Genomic DNA, 25,090 nt, shown 5'->3' with positions numbered 1-25,090 from the left:
ATACCACCCCGTTTACCACCCACCCCCGTACTACCCGTTTACTACCTGTTTACTACCTGTTAACTACCCGTTTACTACCCGTTTACCACCCGTTTACCACCCGTTTACCACGCGTTTACTACCTGTTTACTACCTATTTACAACCTGTTTACTACCCGTTTACTACCCGTTTACCACCCGTTTACCACCCATTTACTACCTATTTACTACCTGTTTACTACCTATTTACAACCTGTTTACTACCCGTTTACTACCCGTTTACCACCCGTTTACCACCCGTATACTACCCATTTACTACCTGTTTACTACCTGTTTACTACCTGTTTACTACCTGTTTACTACCTGTTTACTACCTGTTTACCACCTGTTTACTACAGGTAAACAGTAAAATAGTAAACCTATTTACTACCTATTTACTACCTGTTTACTACCTATTTACAACCTGTTTGCTACCCGTTTGCTACCCGTTTACCACCCATTTACTACCTGTTTACTACCTATTTACTACCTGTTTACTACCTGTTTACTACCTGTTTACTACCTATTTACTACCTGTTTACTACCTGTTTACTGCCTGTTTACCACCTGTTTATCACATACTTACATGTTTACTACCTGTTTACTACCTGTTTACTACCTATTTACTACCTGTTTACTACCTATTTACTACCTGTTTACTACCTGTTTACTACCTGTTTACTACCTATTTACTACCCGTTTACAACCTGTTTACTGCCTGTTTACCACCTGTTTATCACATACTTACTACATGTTTACTACCCGTTTACTACCCGTTTACTACCTATTTACTACCTGTTTACTACCTGTTTACTACCTGTTGACTACCTGTTGACTACCTGTTGACTACCTGTTGACTACATGTTTACTACCCGTTTACCACCTGTTTACTACCTATTTACTACATGTTTAGAACCTGTTTACTGCCTGTTTACCACCTGTTTATCACATACTTACTACATGTTTACTACCTGTTTACTACATGCTGACTACCTATTTACTACCTGTTTACTACCTGTTTATCACATACTTACTACCTGTTTACTACCTGTTGACTACCTGTTGACTACCTGTTTACTACCTGTTTACTACCTGCTTACTACCTGTTCACTACCTGTTTATTACATGTTTACTACCTGTTTACTACCTGTTTACTACCTGTTTAATACCTGTTGACTACCTATTTACTACCTGTTTACTACCTGTTTACTACATGCTTACTAACTGTTTACTACCTGTTTACTACATGCTTACTACATGTTTAATACCTGTTGACTACCTATTTACTACCTGTTTACTACCTGTTTACTACATGTTTAATACCTGTTGACTACCTATTTACTACCTGTTTACTACCTGTTTACTACATGTTTAATACCTGTTGACTACCTGTTTACTACCTGTTTACTACATGTTTACTACCTGTTGACTACCTATTTACTACCTGTTTACTACATGCTTACTACCTGTTTACTACATGCTTACCACCTGTTTACTACAGGTAAACAGTAAAATAGTAAACCTATTTACTACCTATTTACTACCTGTTTACTACCTGTTTACTACCTGTTTACTACCCGTTTACCACCCGTTTACTACCTGTTTACTACCTGTTTACTACCTGTTTACTACCCGTTTACCACCCGTTTACTACCTGTTTACTACCTGTTTACTACATGTTAACTACATGTTAACTACCTATTTACTACCTATTTACTACCTATTTACTACCCGTTTACCACCTGTTTACTACCTATTTACTACCTGTTTACTACCTATTTACTATCTGTTTACTACCTATTTACTACCCGTTTACTACCCGTTTACCACCCGTTTACCACCTGTTTACTACCTATTTACTACCTATTTACTACATGCTGACTGCCTATTTACTACCTGTTTACTACCTGTTGACTACCTGTTTACTACCTGCTTACTACCTGCTTACTACCTGTTTACTACCTGTTTACTACCTGCTTACTACCTGTTTACTACCTGCTTACTACCTGCTTACTACCTGCTTACTACCTGCTTACTACCTGTTTACTACCTGTTTACTACCTGCTTACTACCTATTTACTACCTGTTTACTACATGCTTACTACCTGTTTACTACCTGTTTACTACATGCTTACTACCTGTTTACTACATGTTTACTACCTGTTTACTACCTGTTTACCACACGTTTACCACACATTTATCACATGTTTACTACCTGTTTACAACCTGTTTACACATACTTACTACATGTTTACTACCTGTTTACTACCTGTTTACTACATGTTTACTACCTGTTTACCACACGTTTACCACACATTTACCACATGTTTACTACCTGTTTACAACCTGTTTATCACATACTTACTACATGTTTACTACCTGTTTACCACATGTTTACTACCTGTTTACTACCTGTTTACTACATGCTTACTACCTGTTTACCACCTGTTTATCACATGCTTATATGTTTACTACATGTTTACCACCTGTTTACTACCTGTTTACAACCTGTTTATCACATACTTACTACATGTTTACTACCTGTTTACCACATGTTTACTACCTGTTTACTACCTGTTCACTACCTGTTTACCACCTGTTTATCACATGCTTATATGTTTACTACATGTTTACTACCTGCTTACTACCTGCTTACTACCTGTTTACTACCTGCTTACTACCTGCTTACTACCTGTTTACTACCTGTTTACTACCTGCTTACTACCTGTTTACTACATGCTTACTACCTATTTACTACCTATTTACTACCTGTTTACTACCTGTTTACTACATGCTTACTACCTGTTTACCACACGTTTACCACACATTTATCACATGTTTACTACCTGTTTACAACCTGTTTACACATACTTACTACATGTTTACTACCTGTTTACTACATGCTTACTACCTGTTTACTACATGTTTACTACCTGTTTACTACCTGTTTACTACCTGTTTACTACCTGTTTACCACCTGTTTATCACATGCTTATATGTTTACTACATGTTTACCACCTGTTTACTACCTGTTTACAACCTGTTTATCACATACTTACTACATGTTTACTACCTGTTTACACATACTTACTACATGTTTACTACCTGTTTACTACCTGTTTACTACCTGTTTACTACCTGTTTATCACATGCTTATATGTTTACTACATGTTTACTACCTGTTTACCACACGTTTACCACACATTTACCACATGTTTACTACCTGTTTACTACCTGTTTACTACCTGTTTACCACCTGTTTACCACATACTTATATGTTTACTACCTGTTTACAACCTGTTTATCACATACTTACTACATGTTTACCACATGTTTACTACCTGTTTACTACCTGTTCACTACCTGTTTACTACCTGTTTACTACCTGTTTACCACCTGTTTACCACATACTTATATGTTTACTACCTGTTTACTACATGTTTATCACATACTTATATGTTTACTACATGTTTACCACCTGTTTACTACCTATTTACTACCTGTTTACTACCTGTTTATCACATACTTATATGTTTACTACATGTTTACTACCTGTTTACTACCTGTTTACCACCTGTTTACCACATACTTATGTTTACTACCTGTTTACTACATGTTTACTACCTGTTTATCACATACTTATGTTTACTACCTGTTTACTACATGTTTACTACAAGTTTACTACATGTTTACTACATGTTTACTACCTGTTTACCATCTGTTTATCACATACTTATATGTTTACTACCTGTTTACTACCTGTTTACTACCTGTTTACTACATGTTTACTACATGTTTACTACATGTTTACCGCCTGTTTATCACATACTTATATGTTTAGTACATGTTTACTACCTGTTTACAACCTGTTTACTGCCTGTTTACCACCTGTTTATCACATACTTACTACATACTTACTACATGTTTACTACCTGTTTACTACATGCTTACTACCTGTTTACTTCATGTTTACTACATGTTTACCACCTGTTTATCACATACTTATATGTTTACTACATGTTTACTACCTGTTTACAACCTGTTTACTACATGTTTAATACCTGTTGACTACCTATTTACTACCTGTTTACTACCTGTTTACTACATGCTTACTACCTGTTTATTACATGTTTACTACCTGTTTACTACCTGTTTACTACATGTTTAATACCTGTTGACTACCTATTTACTACCTGTTTACTACATGCTTACTACCTGTTTACTACATGCTTACCACCTGTTTACTACAGGTAAACAGTAAAATAGTAAACCTATTTACTACCTATTTACTACCTGTTTACTACCTGTTTCTACCTGTTTACTACCCGTTTACCACCCGTTTACTACCTGTTTACTACCTGTTTACTACCTATTTACTACCCGTTTACCACCCGTTTACTACCTGTTTACTACCTGTTTACTACATGTTAACTACATGTTAACTACCTATTTACTACCTATTTACTACCTATTTACTACCCGTTTACCACCTGTTTACTACCTATTTACTACCTGTTTACTACCTATTTACTATCTGTTTACTACCTATTTACTACCCGTTTACCACCCGTTTACCACCTGTTTACTACCTATTTACTACCTGTTTACTACCTGTTGACTACCTGTTTACTACCTGCTTACTACCTGCTTACTACCTGTTTACTACCTGTTACTACCTGCTTACTACCTGCTTACTACCTGTTTACTACCTGCTTACTACCTATTTACTACCTGTTTACTACATGCTTACTACCTATTTACTACCTGTTTACTACCTGTTTACTACATGCTTACTACCTGTTTACTACATGTTTACTACCTGTTTACTACCTGTTTACCACACGTTTACCACACATTTATCACATGTTTACTACCTGTTTACAACCTGTTTACACATACTTACTACATGTTTACTACCTGTTTACTACATGCTTACTAACTGTTTACTACATGTTTACTACCTGTTTACCACACGTTTACCACACATTTACCACATGTTTACTACCTGTTTACAACCTGTTTACTACATGTTTACTACCTGTTTACTACATGTTTACTACCTGTTTACTACCTGTTTACTACCTGTTTACCACCTGTTTATCACATGCTTATATGTTTACTACATGTTTACCACCTGTTTACTACCTGTTTACAACCTGTTTATCACATACTTACTACATGTTTACTACCTGTTTACCACATGTTTACTACCTGTTTACTACCTGTTCACTACCTGTTTACCACCTGTTTATCACATGCTTATATGTTTACTACATGTTTACTACCTGTTTACCACACGTTTACCACACATTTACCACATGTTTACTACCTGTTTACAACCTGTTTATCACATACTTACTACATGTTTACCACATGTTTACTACCTGTTTACTACCTGCTTACTACCTGCTTACTACCTGTTTACTACCTGTTTACTACCTGCTTACTACCTATTTACTACCTGTTTACTACATGCTTACTACCTATTTACTACCTATTTACTACCTGTTTACTACATGCTTACTACCTGTTTACTACATGTTTACTACCTGTTTACTACCTGTTTACCACACGTTTACCACACATTTATCACATGTTTACTACCTGTTTACAACCTGTTTACACATACTTACTACATGTTTACTACCTGTTTACTACATGCTTACTACCTGTTTACTACATGTTTACTACCTGTTTACCACACGTTTACCACACATTTACCACATGTTTACTACCTGTTTACAACCTGTTTATCACATACTTACTACATGTTTACTACCTGTTTACCACATGTTTACTACCTGTTTACTACCTGTTTACCACCTGTTTATCACATGCTTATATGTTTACTACATGTTTACCACCTGTTTACTACCTGTTTACAACCTGTTTATCACATACTTACTACATGTTTACTACCTGTTTACCACATGTTTACTACCTGTTCACTACCTGTTTACCACCTGTTTATCACATGCTTATATGTTTACTACATGTTTACTACCTGTTTACCACACGTTTACCACACATTTACCACATGTTTACTACCTGTTTACAACCTGTTTATCACATACTTACTACATGTTTACCACATGTTTACTACCTGTTTACTACCTGTTCACTACCTGTTTACTACCTGTTTACTACCTGTTTACCACCTGTTTACCACATACTTATATGTTTACTACCTGTTTACTACATGTTTATCACATACTTATATGTTTACTACATGTTTACCACCTGTTTACTACCTATTTACTACCTGTTTACTACCTGTTTATCACATACTTATATGTTTACTACATGTTTACTACCTGTTTACTACCTGTTTACCACCTGTTTACCACATACTTATGTTTACTACCTGTTTACTACATGTTTACTACCTGTTTATCACATACTTATGTTTACTACCTGTTTACTACATGTTTACTACAAGTTTACTACATGTTTACTACATGTTTACTACCTGTTTACCATCTGTTTATCACATACTTATATGTTTACTACCTGTTTACTACCTGTTTACTACATGTTTACTACATGTTTACTACATGTTTACCGCCTGTTTATCACATACTTATATGTTTAGTACATGTTTACTACCTGTTTACAACCTGTTTACTGCCTGTTTACCACCTGTTTATCACATACTTACTACATACTTACTACATGCTTACTACCTGTTTACTACATGCTTACTACCTGTTTACTTCATGTTTACTACATGTTTACCACCTGTTTATCACATACTTATATGTTTACTACATGTTTACTACCTGTTTACAACCTGTTTACTACCTGTTTACTACATGCTTACTACCTATTTACTACCTATTTACTACCTGTTTACTACATGCTTACTACCTGTTTACTACCTGTTTACAACCTGTTTACACATACTTACTACATGTTTACTACCTGTTTACCACACGTTTACCACACGTTTACCACATGTTTACCACATGTTTACTACATGTTTACCACATGTTTACCACATGCCTACTACATGTTTACTACATGCTTACTACACGGTGTTGCACAAAACCAGGTTTAAGTGATAAATCCTGGAATAATCAGCTATCCTGGATAAACTCTCCCCAAGTTGGTTGACCGAAAGCCAGACAAGTTTTTCCAGGACAAGTAACCATGGTGATTTAGCTTTTACAGCTAACCTGTAACCATGGTAATTTATCTTCCACAGCTAACCTGTAACCGTGGTGATTTAGCCTCTACAGCTAACCTGTATTGCAAAAGAGTCAAAGAGCCACATGAGGCTCCAGAGCCGCAGGTTGCAGACCCCTACCCTGGGAGAACCACAGCTGAACATCTGGCCTGGCATCATAGGTCATCAGTTCTGGTCCCTCCATGATGATTCTCTGCGTGCCCTGATGCCTTTCCCCAGTGTGTGTTTGTCCCAGTGTCCGTGAACACAGCACAGACCGTGTCTGTCCCCAGTGTTGGTGACTGTGTGTTTGGGGACATGACATCGTGTGTAGTGTCCATGTCAGACCCTGATTCACAGGAGGAAACCTCAACAGGACGCGGAAGTTTCCTCCTTTTGGATTTTCACTCTCACTAGATGCGACCACATGAAATTTTTACTTGCACAAACTGAAAAAATAGTCGCACATGCGACAAATTTACTCACAGTCTCGAGCCCTGTAACTGTATCACTTTATTAATTCTACATGTTTAGGATATTTATGCATTAAGGCAGTGGGCTATTGTCTGCAGCCTCTCTCTATTAACGCTGTTCCTTTTTTCCGTATCATGTCTATTATTTCTTCATCAGTTGTTCACAGGTGTAAACAAAGCTGAGAGTCTGTGATCCATACTTTCATCAGTGATTCTGTGATCGTATTCATGGTCTTCTTCAGAAAGCCGTGAACGCCCACTTATCTCAAACATCCACAGCTTCACTAAGCCTTGTCTCTTTATCATGACTCAGATAGCACCGCCCAGACTTAGTCTAACCACGTATTCTCCTTTATCCTGGATGTATTCATCACACTTTAGTGCTTCAACCCCTGGTCCCATATAAACACAGATCACTATGAAAATGTTGCCGTGGGAACCTGGAACTTTTTAGACACAAAAAGGGAAACAGAATCAAAACATTGTGTAAACATGACCAAATATTAACGACGAGACCTTAGGGTTTGAATCACCTCTGAGTGTGAATAGAAACCAAACCAGAACTAACCAAACCTACGGTCTATGTACAGGTTCTAGTGCCGATGCAGCAGCTTCACATTCACTGAGAAGATATTAACTCATGCTTTGTAGGACTGAGTGGATATAGTGGGTGCTTTATCTAATGCTGTGATGATGTCACTCCACCACTCCTCACCTGTTTCATGGTTTCCTGTTTGTTCTTGCTGAGTTCTTCATGTTTCAGTTTCCACTGACTCAGTTCAGCCTCCAGTCGTTCAATGCTCTTACTCAGAGCCAGTTTATCTCTGCAAACACACAGAACTCATCAACATCATAGTGCTTCTGATGGCCTGGATCACAGCTAAGGTTTCCCTAGAACACTGGTTCTCAAATGAATGAATGAATGCTGGTTCTTACTCTCTCTCCTTCTGTAGAACCTTCTGGGACTCGTCCAGGCGTAGCTGCAGAGCGGTGAGTTTACTAGACTCCTCCTCCACCATACTGATGTCCTCCCACAGCTGACGACTGCGTTCCTGTCGGCTCAGAGCGGAGGTCAGGCGTGAGGAGGCGGGGTTACTACTGCTGCACGCGCTGCCAGCGTCCCACGCCTCCTGCAGGTCTGGACCTTCAGCTGTGGAACGCAGCATGGATTCCAGCAGCTCCAGGTTCTGACAGAGAGGAAAACATGTGACCAATGGAATGGTCTAGAAACAAGCCTGACTCATATAGAACCTTCACTGTATTTAAAATGAACAACTTCATGGTGGAACATTCAACTTTTCTATTTATTTATTTATTAACAGAGTTGGGGTCCCTGAAATGTGATGGAGAAATGTATCTATCTATATCTATACTATCTATACTATAATGCAAGAAACTACAAGAAAGGTCTGTATGTGTGTGTGTGTGTGTGTGTGTGTGTGTGTGTGTGTGCGCGTGTGTGTGTTTGTCAAGCAAATATCTCCTCGACGTGGGGCCTGTTTGACCTGAAACTTTGTCAACGGCTTCCAAATACTCCAAGTGTGTGCATCCGTTATTTTGGAGTAATTTGGTGATTTCAAACTGTTTATTTTCATTTTATTTCACCCAGACGACACTTTCATGTTCACCCAGAAGTGAAACCTATTCAGCTTTTGACCTCAGAGTGAGGGGGTGCTATTGCACCATCTATATCTATTTCACTGCACAGCTCTGTCTGGTCTGTGCCAGAGCCAATCACAGTGGCGAGCTAGAGTCACGTGTGCGACCAGAGCCAATTGCTGAAGACCTGTAGTAGCACCAGACCTACACGCTGGCACACGAGTGAGAGAGAGGAAGATAGTTTAAGACTCTTTCACACGTTTTGTGCTCCTGAGGACTTCTCTTCCTTATTTGGTGATGACATTTCAAAACGTTTATTTTCATGTTTGTTTGACCGTTCGCTGTTTAGACCGAACGGACGGGACCCGGAAGTTATTGACGGACAATGGCCGCGGCTGTGTTGAAAGGTAACAGCAAAAAATGCACATTTCTCCGTGGATACAGCGTTATAAACACTGATATTTTCAACATGTGCTCTGTAACCAAATGTGCACCTTGGATGTAGATGCTAAAAGTACACAGAGACATTTAGAGAGAGAGTTGCGACAACGGAAGAGTTTCAACAACCTGTGACGGAGTATGTGCATGTGCTCAGCTGATGCTCGTGCGTGTGTGAGAACCCACGGAGGAGCCAGCAGCCATCTCACAACACATCCTCACCACACATAAGATATTTATAATAAAAATATACTAAATGAGTGAAATAAAACAAAAAACGAAACAATATTTAAACAAAAAGTACACAAAACGACAACAGAAATGCACAAAAATATACAAAAAGGCTCCAAAAACACACAAAATAACTCCAAAAAACATACATCACAGAAAAATACACCAAACAAAAAATATAAAGATGAGTAAAAAGAACAAACACATTTATCAGGCACATGTCTCATAGAATGAATCCAGGGAAATCACACACACTGTTTGACTTTAAATGATCTATTATGTTGAACCCTCAGTAATTTTGGTAGTGTTATGGAAACACACCATGTTTAGATTATGTAGCTCACTGTTTATATTGGACGGTATCTATGGTTACCAAGAGGAGGATGCACACAGGCAGCATCAGGGCAGCAAAGTGACTACAGGGGTCCTCGGGTGATGGCGGGGCCATCCTATCAGATCTCCTGTATTAAATAGACGGCAGTGGCGGATGCTTTAAGACTACAAGGGAACCTCAGCTTCCCCTAAAATCAGTGGTCAAATATGTAGTGTTGTGTGTACATTTCATTGACTAAATATATGACAGAACACATGTATGTTTAGTTCAGAATCAGCTTCTTATAACAGGAAACTGACAGTGACAGCGTGACGTTCTTCATTCATTACCGCAGCGTCACAGTGTTAATAAACAGTGGTGAAGTTCAGCTTCAATTGACTTCAATGGGACAGGATTTAGGGGTTGATCCACTGCAGTCAAACTAGACGCTCATTGGATAAATGCTCGGTTATGACGCACTTAGTCCCGCCCATCGGACGCCGGGCTTCACAGGAGGTCTATGGAGCAGTGGGCTGGATCTGTCTGTTCCGGACGCTGGAATAATGGATGATGATTGGATGATCTGTCTCAGGCTAATTCAATTTTGATTGACAGCGAAATGAGCCAATCAGAGAGTATGACGTTGTAAGCACACAGGCGGGTTTTTCAAATATTTCAGTCCGTTGCTCTGTGTTGACACGGAGACTTTGCTGATCCTCTCATAGCGAATCAACTTCTGACAAACCTAGTGTCTGTTTTTGGTGTTTGTGGAGACTGTTACTGCTTGTGTTGTGAGACTTTTCACCAAACACTCACACTCCAGCGCGCAGCAGCTACGCGTGTGCGTGCGTGATAATCTACAAATAGTTGTTGACAACAAAATGTGAATTCTACTAGAATTCACATTTAAATAAACAGATACATTTTCTGAAGTAGGCAGAAAATGAGCTTCCCCTGCATGAAAGACCAGCAGCCGCCACTGATAGACGGTGAGGCTACTATTCAGATCAAAACAAGTTCAAACTACTCATGAACACCTGGAAGTCCCTTTGAGTCCAAATGTAGCTATTATTAGCACATGGTTCACATTAAAACAGGACAAAGAACAGAGAACCTCTACACTGGTTGATCACACACTATTAACTATTCAGTGTAGGTGTTCCTCAGACTCACCTTATGTTGGAGCTTCAGTCCATCAAAGTCCACGTCCCTGACAGGTTCTGCCTCTGGACATGTAGCTGCTCTCTCTGCAGGTGGGGGCGGGGCCTCAGCTTGGACCTGTGAGGGGGGGGGCTCCCCTGTGTGGTTTCCATGGAGACGCTGCCTCTCCTGCCGTAACAGCTCGTTCTCTGAGGCCAGTTCCTGTCGTTCCCTCCTCGCACTGCTCAGTTCTTTAGTCAGAGAGTCCAGACGCTGCCTCAGCTGACGGACCTCATCACGTGATCGGTTACGCTCTGCACGCACCTGGAACACGAGACCAAAATGAGTAACCACGATACTATACCAAAGTATCACGGTTCTGGATAATATCGTGATACTGAAGCCTTTTTTATTGTTATTATTTTTATGAACTGCATTGTATTTGTACAAGTTAGAAATATTGATTAATTACTTATAGTGTTGTTTGGTGCATGATAATAGTACATGAACATAAATAATCAACTTAGGATAACAAATCCACTGTATTTAAAAAGAAAATAAAAATCTATTTGACAATAATGCTTGTTCTCCAACATAATAAACCATAGAGGATAAAATACAATAAACAGGAACTGATTCCCTGAGAAAACTAGATTTGTGCATTTTCTGGGTGACGTCACTGGTGTTTTATGAGATTGGATGTGACCCCTCCTTTGTATGTATATAATTATTAAATATTGTTTGTACATTGTAAATATCTAAAAAATAAACAAAAAAGGTGTTCCTCCTTTTGCTCCTATAAATGGTGACAGCGCCTGCACAGTAGATCTCCTATTGTTTTACCGTCTGTCTCATTTAAAGACAAAATAGTTCCTAATGGGACTTTTGGAGTTTGGTTTTTTTAGCAAAATTAGTGACGCCACTGACGACGACGACGGTAGACTCACCGCTCAGGCCTGGTGCTTCTACCATGTGTTGTCTAGTGTTTGTGACTGTAAGACATACACGTGTCCAGGAGAGACAGAACTTTAGCTTTTTGTTTGTTTTGATGTGAGTTTCAGTTCCTTCATGCTGACAGAAACACACGAACAGCCAATCAGCTAACAGAGGGGCGGACCCAGCGTGCAGAAACAGCCTATCATCTCTCTGTACGTCACCAGTAACAGGCAAACAGCCAATCATTCAGCAGCTGTGGAGTTCGGTTGCCATGTTGGTTTGTTTTCAAGTGAATATCATGCAGTGAGTTTAGACTGTGCAGTGAGAGGAGGAGAATAGAGGCAGCGTTATGTAGCAGAAACTGGTACCAGTAGTATCGTAATCTACGGTTGAACCATCGTGTAGAATTTATGGTATAGTAGGAACCGTGATAATGTGACACCGCAGGGTACCGTCAATATCGTGCAACTATAGCCACTAGGTGGCGCTATAATGGGTGCAAACACATTTTGGAATGTAACTTTCACATTTTAAATCATATCTTCATGAACTTCATATCCACGTGTTCACAGCAAATGGCACGTTGGCCTGTGTCCTGACGCTCGCCACGAGCCGTCATCCTTCATGACGTACTTCCACGGGCTCCGCGAAACCTGGGGGTCGAGCGGCGCAGGAAGGCTTGGCCCCCTTTAATAACTGCTTCTAGTTCTAGTTATTATTATTATTACGTCACCTAGTGGAAGAGTGTCTGATAGTCTAACAACGTGATGTCCTTTCCCTAACTCCTTTAGGAAGTCTCCTAACACCTTTCCTTAACCATGTGACTTCATCTCAGGAATGAGGAAAACCCTGAGATGAAAACAGACCATGTGTAACCCTATATAAGTATATATACAGTATATGTATTCACCTTACTCCACTTCTCTCTCCAGTTGGCCGTACAGTCAGACCACCACCTCATGGTCTTCTCCATCTGAGCCGCCCTAGCCCGAGCCTCCTCCAGCTCCCTGAGCCTCAGCTCCTCCCTGCTCTCCCAGTCCCCCCCACTCCCCTCCCCCATGGCCCCCAGAGAGCTGAGAGCAAAGCTGCTGAGACCAGGGGACAGCAGCAGGGGGGGGCTGGAGCTGGGGGTGTCTACGGGGGGGCTTGGGGTGTGGCCGAAGCTGTCCGGGGAGAGGGCCCCTCGGTCCGGATCGCAGAGCAGACCTCCTCTGGCTGACCTGCCCCCCTCAGACAGGTGGGGGCTGGGGGTGTGGTTCATGATGAAGGAGACGATGAAGAGGGAGGTTCACGGTGATTCAGAGGAGCATCTCCCTCCTGTCCAATGAGCATCCTGGAAACACAGGAGACATCGGCCAATCACAGGTGGCGTTTGAGAAGACAGAAGAAAACATGGAACACTGACACATTTCAAGCTTCCCAATTACAATTGTAATCACCTAATTGATAATTAATTATAGTTATGACATAACTGTAATTTAAAAAAATCTGTTGCTGTTGTAATTGTAATTGAATTCAGTAATTAACTTTATAATAGTAATTGCCATGGAAATTCAATAAAAACTGTCAAATACAATTTAATCAAAGCAAACCTGTGGAACCATGTTATAGTTCTATATCTCACACATATATGGTTATTATTATTATTAATGGCTCCTCCTGTTTTTATAAATGTGTTCTAAAACCTTATTAGTAGATCTATGTCTAATAAAACACATTATTGTGAACAATATCATTAATTAACTTTTATAAATAGGACTACTTTACAGTTTTACAGCCTGTGTTCCTCCATCTTTAAATCATGTGACTGATGATGTCACACAGCCCCACTGCCTGTAAACATCCATTGTTTTCTATTGAAGTGAAACATTCAGCATGATTTATAGATCATTTAGAAGCTTTTTATATCATTTAGTAACTTTTTATATCATTTAGTAACTTTTCAAAGGTTTTAGGCCAAACTTGTAAAAACAGGATTTATTTTTAAAATGTTGCAGATCAACATTTCCCACTATCAGTCAGTTCTCTTAGGGATCGTTTTACAGTTTTTAAAACAAATATAAATATATTGGTATCTATCAGCTCAGACCACACGATAAATATTAATACCAATATGTTCATTGATTAGGAATCCTAACAAGGTCATCAATAGATTAGAAACTAATTAGATGACATATAATATTTATTACTTATTAGTGTATTTTACAGCTGATTTAAGACATGGGTCACACTGACCCATTAGCATTAGAGATGCTAACAGAAAGCTAACACAAGAGGAAGGTTACATAATTGGGATAAATTGTTATTGAACTGTAGTAATTAAGAACTTAACTGTAATTAACTTTCATGAATATTTGTAAATTTAATTGTAATTGGAAAAAACGTCGGTTAACGTAAGCATCATTGAGTTGTAATTGAACATGGGTAATTGAAGACATAATTGTAATTTAAAAATGTAATTGACCCCAACTCTGCTATGTGATGACTATTGGTGTAATTGGCATTACATAAATAAAGTTGAATTGAATCATCTAATGCCATCTGTAATGATTTGTAATCATGTTTTACGTGGAAAAATGATTCTTCTAAAAAACTATAAATAATGTATAAACTGCATTTTGTTTTGTTTACATAATATAATATTCTATTCCCATAAATGTCATGTAGGTGGGATGTGGAACATCAATAAACCGTTGTGTTGGGCTGGCCATGAGCACCTGGATAGAACATTCTAACATTATTCAGAGATTAGTGACATAATCATGGCAGTAGTTAGTGGGAGTAGACCCCATCAGGAGGTAGACCAGCCCCCAGTGGAACATCTAACACCATCAACAAACTACCTCACACGGAGCGTACAGTCACAGCTGTGCAGTCTATCTGTGAGACTAAACACAGCACAGATGTGACGCTCTACTGTCAATGTAAAGAACACAACAGTGTGTTGGCTCCGCCCACCACCACCATCTGCTGCTCCACCCCAACATCTGGAGAAGACGTTTCCTCCTGAAAACACTGCTGACATCATCCAACGAGTGTGTGTGTGTGTGTGCGTGGGCGTGTGTGTGTGAGTGAGTGTGAGTGAGTGTGTGCATGGGCGTGTGTGTGTGTGTGTGTGTGAGTGAGTGTGTGCGTGCATGTGTGTGTGTGTGTGTGTGCATGGGCGTGTGTGTGTGTGTGTGCGTGTGAGTGTGTGCGTGTGAGTGTGTGCATGGGCGTGTGTGTGTGTGTGCGTGTGTGTGTGTGTGAGTGAGTGTGTGCGTGTGTGTGTGTGTGAGTGTGTGTGCGTGTGTGTGTGCGTGTGTGTGTGTGAGTGTGTGAGTGAGTGTGTGTGTGTGTGTGAGTGTGGGTGTGAGTGTGTGCGTGGGCGTGTGTGTGTGAGTGAGTGTGTGTGTGAGTGTGTGCATGGGCGTGCGTGTGTGTGTGTGTGTGTGTGTGTGTGTGTGTGTGTGTGTGTGTGTGTATGTGTGTGCTGAAGCTCCAAACCAAAGTAGACCTTCTTTCTGAGTGAAATAAAAACACTAACACAGTGTTTACAGAATGGTGTGTGTTTACATGAAGCTGCAGTCAGACAGTAAATATCTAGACTATAATGATCTATAGTCATCCAGTCTGTGTAAAGAGGTTCTCTCCTGCACCTGTAGGGGGCCCCCCGCTCTGATTTTGGCCCCCACACTGTATATAGACTTTTCTGTAGTTTTTTTCCTTTTTTAATCAGAAACAATATGTATCATCTTCACCCATGGCGTGACCTCAGTGAATGAAGAAAAATGTAATTAACACAACTTTCATTAGTTCAAAAATAAGGGTTAAAGTAAGGCTGTAAAATAGATTCAAAAATCTTCAGCTTTTCTTCACTAGATTGACCTAAAAATGCAGGAAATAGTGTTTGAAAGGTGTTAAAAACTAAAAAAAACTACATTTCCCCTCGGCTCCACATGGTGGAGCCACTGCAGAGAGCAACCAGTGCTTTTCTTCTTCTTTGGTTCAACCAATCATCATTCACTATAATACAACCCTGAGGGGGCGGGGCTTCCTGTTTGGTGGCTGTGGGTCTTTTGAATGACTTCATTGTAAGTACAGTTTATTTATTAGTGAGGATTATATTTTTGATTACGTTAAGTTAATGGTTGGTTTAAGTTGTTTGTAAAGAAGTTATGATCCGGTAAATTTGAATTTATGAAACATTATTTGAATTATCTACATTTAACTTGTACATTATGATTACAATTCTAAATGTATGTTTATATTTACACTTTATTGTACTTTGTTTGAATACAAAGGTAATCAGAGTTCCTAAAGCTTTAGTCAAGTTAAATTCTAAAATGTTTGAACACTTTTTAATGCCTGTTGAAAGCAAATTTAAAACCAACTTAAATAACTACATACATAAGGTTTGTGTAATTCTCTTCTAGTGTCTAGTGATGACCCCCAAAGTAAACACACAAAAATACACAACATGACAAACAAATGTTACCATTTATTTTGAAATGTGACTTTAATTACAATCATAAAATCATACTTTTGTGTTAGAATTTGAAACTTATGAAACATTGATTTAAGACATTTTAATGACAATTAAGGCTTTATTTTTAGATTAATTCATTTCATACCTTTTATGTAGGGATGTAAAGATTAATCGTGAGACAGTTAAAAATCCATTCAAAGGAGTCACGGTTCACATGAAATTGAAATTGCAGTACTTAACATCAGAGGGAAATATCTATTTAGAATTTAAAATTCAGGACGCACCACCGTGTTTTAAATCGGAAGTGTGGAAGCATGTTGGCTTCCATAAGAAAAAATTAAAGAGGTGAGAAATAAAGAACGTGTGAAATCCAAGGTCAGAGGTCACAGAGAGGAAAGAGAGAAACAAGAGAGAGAGAATGAAAGCCATAGTTTATTTATATTATTTCTTTGATATGAGATTTGTTTTAAACCAATTGTTAAGGCACAAAATACTTTTTCAGTTTCACTTTTAAAAAGAAAAGGAACTATTATGTAGTTTAGCATAGTTTACTGTAGAGCCAGAATTTAAATTAATAGACTTCTTCTTCATTTTTATTATTCCTTTATTTCATTCAGGATTTATTTTTAATTAAACTGCATTGTTTTGAATAGTTTATCAAGGAATTCTTTTGACAATGAAAGATAAAAGACCATCACCAGCCCTCCTTAAGGAACTGTAACAAATACTTTATTAACTCATTCAGTACCAGCCGTTTTTGAGCATTTTGACTGATTTTAAAGACCCACAGAATATTGTCTACTATGACTATCTGAAATCTGACACCAGATTCTGAAAGATTGAATCTTTAGTTTCAGAGCAAAAAGCTGAGAAAAAAGCCTTTTTCTAAAAAAAAAAAACCCTGTCAGTGACTTTAAAGCTATTTTTTTTGCTATAGTGACAACTCTAACATCTGAACAAAACATTTAAAAAAGCACTGAGACCAGGCGTTTGATGATAAAACTATTATTATTTATCTATCTGGGTCAGAGTTGAATGGATTTCTTACTGTATTTTGGCGTTCCTTCAAGTCTCTCCCCCATCAGTCTGCACACACGCCACTTCCTGCTTCTCACGGACATGCAGAGTGTCACTGCTTTCCCCGTTTTTTAAATTTTTTTTAAAGAGTGTCACATGCTCTGGTCTGCTGTGCGCTGGTGGGAACATCAACATCATTTCTCATGCCGCCATTTTCTGTCTCATAAACTCCTTTCCTCTCTCTCTGAGCTCTGCATATGTCACCTATTATTTTGCTATCTGGCTCACAGGCTTACTGTATTTATGTATCTGCTCCCCTCTGTCAATCACACAGACGTAACTTGTTCTTCCTCCCGACACGCAGAGATGACCCGCGATCACGATGGCAACATAATCAATAATCCACTCAGGTCCACATGTTCTGTGTTAGTATGTGGTGCTGTGAGCTGATGGATACGTCACAATATCACTCTGTAGCGCCATAATCTCCCTCATCCCTGCTTCTTCCTCCTTAGCTAATGGTAGCATCAGTGGCTAGTCTCTGATCTAAAGGTGCGCTGCTGCCACCTTCAGGGCACAGTTGGTCACTACATCACACTACAGCTTAGATATTGATGAGTGACCTCTGCCAGGGTGTTTTCTAGTAATCTCTGTGAAAAAACGAAAATGACAAGTTTTCTCGTCAATGGCACTGAGTGAGTTAAAGGGAGGATGTAAAAAGAGAGAGACTCAAGGTAGAAAATGAAAGTGAGAGTGAGATGTGTAGTTGTAGTTGTGTATATTGTGTTGTGTAAATGGACTTGATTTATATAGAGCTTTATCACCACTGAAACAGTCTCAAAGTGCTTTACATATCAGCTCATTCACCCAATCACTCTCACATTCACACACCAAAGGGACAGGACTGCCATGCAAGGCACTATTCGACCACTGGGAGCAACTTAGGGTTCAGTGTCTTGCCCAAGGACACTTCGACACATAGTCAGGTACTGGGATTGAACCCCCAACCTCTCGATCAGAAGACGACCCTCTACCACCTGATCCACGGTCGCCCCTAATCAAACCAATCTGGTGACCAGACAGAGAGAAGGAGTGAGTGGTAAAACCTAAAGCAGGTATTCAGGATCAAAGTGTCTAAAGTTAAGCCCAGTTTTATCTACAGTCTAAGACATGTCAGTGCATCATAGACCAGTGTATGTGTAAGAACCACTACTGTAAACCCAAGCACCGCCCTGGACCCGAAGATGCAGCCAGGCCAGCAGAAAGAGTGGGGACCAAGGAGCCCTAGGCAACCCCCCCATGGCCGAGCAGCCCCCAAGATGCCCCTAAGACCCCAAGCCGAGAGACAGCCACCGCCCCCCACATACACACTCGAGAAAGCACCAAGCAGCCGAGGACTCAGCGCAGCCCGCCACCAACCCCAACCCCAAGGCCCCCCAAGGGGAGGACCCAGAGAGCCACCCGCCCAAGACACCAGTAGAGGAGCCAAGGCCCACGCCCAGTAGACGGCCAGAGCTGTGCCGAACGGGCAGTCGGCGGGCGCCAGCTAGCGGGCCCAGAGCCAGCAGGGACCGGACCCCAGGCCAGAAGGACCTGGAATAGTTATTGCTAAAATCAGGTGCCACAGACCCCGGCCCCGCAAGGCACCGCCCAAGAAGGGGTCACCCCGCGCCGCTGTTTATATATTTTATGACCATCAGCACTGAACCAGTTCTGTCAAATAAAATACATAATAATAAACCTTTTTCCTGTGTGCGTGCGTCCAGTTGAACGTTAAACCTCCAACCAGAGGGTTATACTGTATATTTAAAAATGTTCCAGAGTGGGGGTCCCCTGACCTCCTAATGCACCCACTGTGATGCCCCCATGCTGTGTGTGTGTGTGTGTGTGTGTGTGTGTGTGTGTGTGTGTGTGTGTGTGTGTGTGTGTGTGTGTGTGTGTGTGTAAGACAATAAGTCTGAAGTGTGTGTGGTTTGACTGTGACCTCCAGTGACCCTGCAGATGACACCAACACTAGCTACACACACGTTAGGGGAGAAGGCTGTAGACCAGATGGAGAGCAAGGTAAACACAGCTACGTGTCAGTCTGACCACAGACTGTAGTTACTGAGCTATTCTGCTACTGTAGCTCAGAGTGGGCGGAGCCCCGACCTCAGACTGACTTCCTGAGGTTAAATATGGCCTCACATGTTTATGTTACAATGACTCGGAGAAAAACTGCTGCTGTGTTTTAGAGTTCTACTGAGTTCCTGATGGACACACCCAACTTTAATATGTGATTATTACTAAATACAAATGATGTCATGATGATTATAATCACATTTAGAAAAGATCAAACTAACACAATCATAAAATATCTTTCAATTGGAGCTTACACATACATTTAAATTATACTTTTATTTTTACATGCATTTTTGTTCAATTATGGTTCTTTATTATTATTATTATTATTATTATTATTATTATTATTATTATTTTGTTTTCTCACAGGAGTTGAAAACCAATATTTTCTGAAGAAATTGATCAAATATTGAAAATAATAATATGAAAAAAACAGAATTTAAAACTATTAATGTGGAAAAAACTGAATTTGGAAAAACATAAAATGGTATTTATAAGGCCCAAAAACAGCAGCTCTAAAAGCATTTCTTAGCCGTTATTAACCCTTTGACTGCAGGTTAAATGGGACGGAGAAAAAAGCTGAATCTGATATTATTCTACACAGAACTCCAAAAATATCTGGTAGCACACCTTTGGAAGAAATAACTGTTATCAATGGCTTTAAACATCAGTGATGTACAGTAATGTACTCTACTGGAGTTTTGGACCACTCTTCTTTTACCAACTGCTCCAGGTTCCTTAGGTTTGAAGGGTGCCTTCTCCCATCAGCGGTTCTGAGATCTCTCCTCAGGTGTTCTATGGGATTTAGATCTGGACTCATGACTGGACACTTCACAACACTCCAGTGCTTTGTCTGAAGCCATTTCTGGATGCTTTTTGAAGTGTGCTTTGGGTCATTGTCCTCCTGGAGGACCCATGACCTCTAACAGAGACTCAGCTGTCAGACGCTGACCCTACATTGTGTCCCAAAAGTCTTTGGTAGTCTTCAGATTTCATGAAGCCATGCACACAGCCAAGGCATCTGGTGCTAGAAGCAGCAAAGCAACCCCAAAACATCAGTGAACCTCTGCCATGTTTGACCGTTGGGACCATGTTCTTTTCTTTGAAGGCCTCATTTCATTTTTTGTAAACAGTACAACAATGTTCTTTACCACAAAGGTCTTTGGTCTCATCTGTCCACAGAACGTTCTCCCAGATGGATTTGGTAAACTCCAGTCTGGCTTTTTTATGTCTCTGTGTCAGCAGTGGGGTCCTCCTGGGTCTCCTACCATAGCGTCCCTTCTCATTCAGATGGTGACAGATAGTAGGAGCTCACACTGTTGTACCCTGTGTCTGCAGGTCAGCTTCAATGTGTTTGGAAGTAGATTGAGGTTCTTTATCCACCATTCAACAGCCATGGGCTGGAAACTTCTTGATGATGTTGCACACAGTGGACACAGGAACATTTACATCTCTGGAGATGGACTTGTGGCCTTGAGATTGTCCATGCTTTTCCACAATTTTGGTTCTCAAATCCTCTGACAATTCTTTGCTCTTCTTTGTTATCTCCATGCTCAGTGAGGTACACAGACACACAAACGCTGAGTCAACTGTTCTCCATTTAAACTGTCTGCATGTATGATTATTACCAGCACCAGGTAAAAGAGCATCACATGCTTAAAATACAATTATTTCTTACAATTTTGAAAGAGTGACAATAATTTTGTCCAGTTCATTTTTGGAGTTCTGTGTAGAATTAAATCAGATTCAGCTTTTTTCTCTGTTTTTTATGTCGTTCTAATGCAAACAAAAGTAATAAACATGTGAATACCAACGTATTTGTCATTTCAACAGTTTTCTGGGAGAAGTAGTTCATTATCTGACAGATGTGCCAATATTTTTGATGATATTAACAGCTACTAACCAGCTATTAACAGTAAATAACCAGTTAACAGCTATTAACCATTATTAACTAGTTATTAACAGCTATTAACCGTTATTAACCAGTTATTAGCAGCTATTAACAGTTATTAATGACTACAAACAGCTATTAACCAGTTATTAACCAGTTATTAACAGTTATTAATGACTACAAACAGCTATTAACCAGTTATTAACCAGTTACTAACAGTTATTAATGACTACAAACAGCTATTAACCAGTTATTAACAGTTATTAATGACTACAAAAAGCTATTAATCAGTTATTAACCAGTTACTAACAGTTATTAATGACTACAAACAGCTATTAACCAGTTATTAACCAGTTATTAACAGTTATTAATGACTACAAACAGCTATTAACCAGTAATGAACAGTTATTAATGACTACAAACCAGCTATTAACGGGTTATTAACCAGTTATTAATCAGCTATTAACAGTTATTAATCAGCTATTAACAGTTATTAATGACTACAAACCAGCTATTAACGGGTTATTAACCAGTTATTAATCAGCTATTAACAGTTATAAATGACTACAAACAGCTATTAACCAGTTATTAACAGTTATTAATGACTACAAACAGCTATTAACCAGTTATTAACCAGTTATTAACAGTCATTGATGACTACAAACAGCTATTAACCAGTTAAAATCAGTTATTAACAGTCATTGATGACTACAAACAGCTATTAACCAGTTAAAATCAGTTATTAACAGTTATTAATGACTACAAACAGCTATTAACCGGTTATTAACCAGTTATTAATCAGTTATTAACAGTTATTAATGACTACAAACAGCTATTAACCGGTTATTAACCAGTTATTAATCAGTTATTAACAGTTATTAATGACTACAAAACAGCTATTAATCAGTTATTAATGACTACAAACAGCTATTAATCAGTTATAATCAGTTATTAACAGTTATTAATGATTACAAACAGCTATTAACGGGTAATTAACCAGTTATTAATCAGCTATTAACAGTTATTAATGATTACAAACAGCTATGAACGGGTTATTAATCAGCTATTAACAGTTATTAATGATTACAAACAGCTATGAACGGGTTATTAATCAGCTATTAACAGTTATTAATGACTACAAACAACTATTAATCAGTTATTAACCAGTTATTAATCAGCTATTAACAGTTATTAATGACTACAAACAGCTATTAATCAGTTATTAACCAGTTATTAATCAGCTATTAACAGTTATTAATGACTACAAACAGCTATTAACCGGTTATTAACCAGTTATTAATCAGCTATTAACAGTTATTAATGACTACAAACAGCTATTAATCAGTTATTAACCAGTTATTAATCAGTTATTAACAGTTATTAATGACTACAAAACAGCTAATAATCAGTTATTAATGACTACAAACAGCTATTAACCGGTTATTAACCAGTTATTAATAGTTATTAATGACTACAAACAGCTATTAACGGGTTAATAACCAGCTTTAACCAGCTATTAACAGTTATTAATGATTACAAACAGCTATTAACGGGTAATTAACCAGTTATTAACCAGCTATTAACAGTTATTAATGACTACAAACAGCTATGAACGGGTTATTAATCAGCTATTAACAGTTATTAATGACTACAAACAGCTATTAATCAGTTATTAACCAGTTATTAATCAGCTATTAACAGTTATTAATGACTACAAACAGCAATTAACCGGTTATTAACCATTTATTAACAGTTATTAATGACTACAAACCAGCTATTAACGCGTTATTAACCAGCTTTAACCAGCTATTAACAGTTATTAATGACTACAAACCAGCTATTAACGGGTTATTAACCAGCTTTAACCAGCTATTAACAGTTATTAATGATTACAAACAGCTATTAACGGGTTATTAACCAGTTATTAATCAGCTATTAACAGTTATTAATGACTACAAACAGCTATTAACGGGTTATTAACCAGTTAACAATCAGCTATTAACAGTTATTAATGATTACAAACAGCTATGAACGGGTTATTAATCAGCCATTAACAGTTATTAATGACTACAAACAGCTATTAATCAGTTATTAACCAGTTATTAATGACTACAAACAGCTATTAATCAGTTATTAATGACTACAAACAGCTATTAACCAGTTATAACCAGTTATTAACCAGTTATTAATGACTACAAACCAGCTATTAACGGGTTATTAACCAGCTTTAACCAGCTATTAACAGTTATTAATGATTACAAACAGCTATTAACCAGTTATTAACCAATTATTAACAGTTATTAATGACTACAAACCAGCTATTAACGGGTTATTAACCAGCTTTAATCAGCTATTAACAGTTATTAATGACTACAAACAGCTATTAACGGGTTATTAACCAGTTATTAATCAGCTATTAACAGTTATTAATGACTACAAACAGCTATTAACCGGTTATAATCAGTTATTAACAGTTATTAATGACTACAAACAGCTATTAACCGGTTATTAACCAGTTATTAATGACTACAAACCAGCTATTAACGGGTTATTAACCAGCTTTAACCAGCTATTAACAGTTATTAATGATTACAAACAGCTATTAACGGGTTATTAACCAGTTATTAACCAGTTATTAACAGTTATTAATGACTACAAACCAGCTATTAACAGTTATTAATGATTACAAACAGCTATTAATTGGTTATTAACCAGTTATTAACAGTTATTAATGACTACAAACCAGCTATTAACGGGTTATTAACCAGCTTTAACCAGCTATTAACAGTTATTAATGATTACAAACAGCTATTAACCGGTTATTAACCAGTTATTAATCAGCTATTAACAGTTATTAATGACTACAAACAGCTATTAATCAGTTATTAACCAGTTATTAATCAGCTATTAACAGTTATTAATGACTACAAACAGCTATTAATCAGTTATTAACCAGTTATTAATCAGCTATTAACAGTTATTAATGATTACAAACAGCTATTAACCGGTTATTAACCAGTTATTAATCAGCTATTAACAGTTATTAATGACTACAAACAGCTATTAATCAGTTATTAACCAGTTATTAATCAGCTATTAACAGTTATTAATGACTACAAACAGCTATTAATCAGTTATTAACCAGTTATTAATCAGCTATTAACAGTTATTGACTACAAACAGCTATTAACCAGTTATTAACCAGTTATTAATCAGCTATTAACAGTTATTAATGACTACAAACAGCTATTAATCAGTTATTAACCAGTTATTAATCAGC

General features: G+C 38.2%; 1 protein-coding gene across 1 annotated transcript in view; it reads right to left on the bottom strand.

Annotated features, from left to right (window-relative positions):
* Positions 1 to 7,993: 7,993 nt before the first annotated feature.
* The window catches only part of LOC114459862 (coiled-coil domain-containing protein 102A-like), a 19,069-nt gene continuing 1,972 nt past the window's right edge, over positions 7,994 to 25,090 (bottom strand). Inside the window, exons 2-6 of the mRNA XM_028442011.1 lie at positions 13,224 to 13,646; positions 11,411 to 11,701; positions 8,593 to 8,843; positions 8,372 to 8,480; positions 7,994 to 8,102 (exon numbers count right to left, since the gene is read on the bottom strand). Of these exons, the coding sequence (XP_028297812.1) occupies positions 8,073 to 8,102; positions 8,372 to 8,480; positions 8,593 to 8,843; positions 11,411 to 11,701; positions 13,224 to 13,574 (1,032 nt within the window). The 5' untranslated portion in view covers positions 13,575 to 13,646 and the 3' untranslated portion in view covers positions 7,994 to 8,072. The remainder of the gene's footprint in view (positions 8,103 to 8,371; positions 8,481 to 8,592; positions 8,844 to 11,410; positions 11,702 to 13,223; positions 13,647 to 25,090) is intronic.

This window comes from Gouania willdenowi, chromosome 3 (assembly GCF_900634775.1).
Source record: "Gouania willdenowi chromosome 3, fGouWil2.1, whole genome shotgun sequence".
NCBI classification, from domain to species: domain Eukaryota; kingdom Metazoa; phylum Chordata; class Actinopteri; order Blenniiformes; family Gobiesocidae; genus Gouania; species Gouania willdenowi.
Note: the sequence above shows the minus strand (reverse complement) of the source record. Positions and strands in the feature narration are given on the sequence as shown.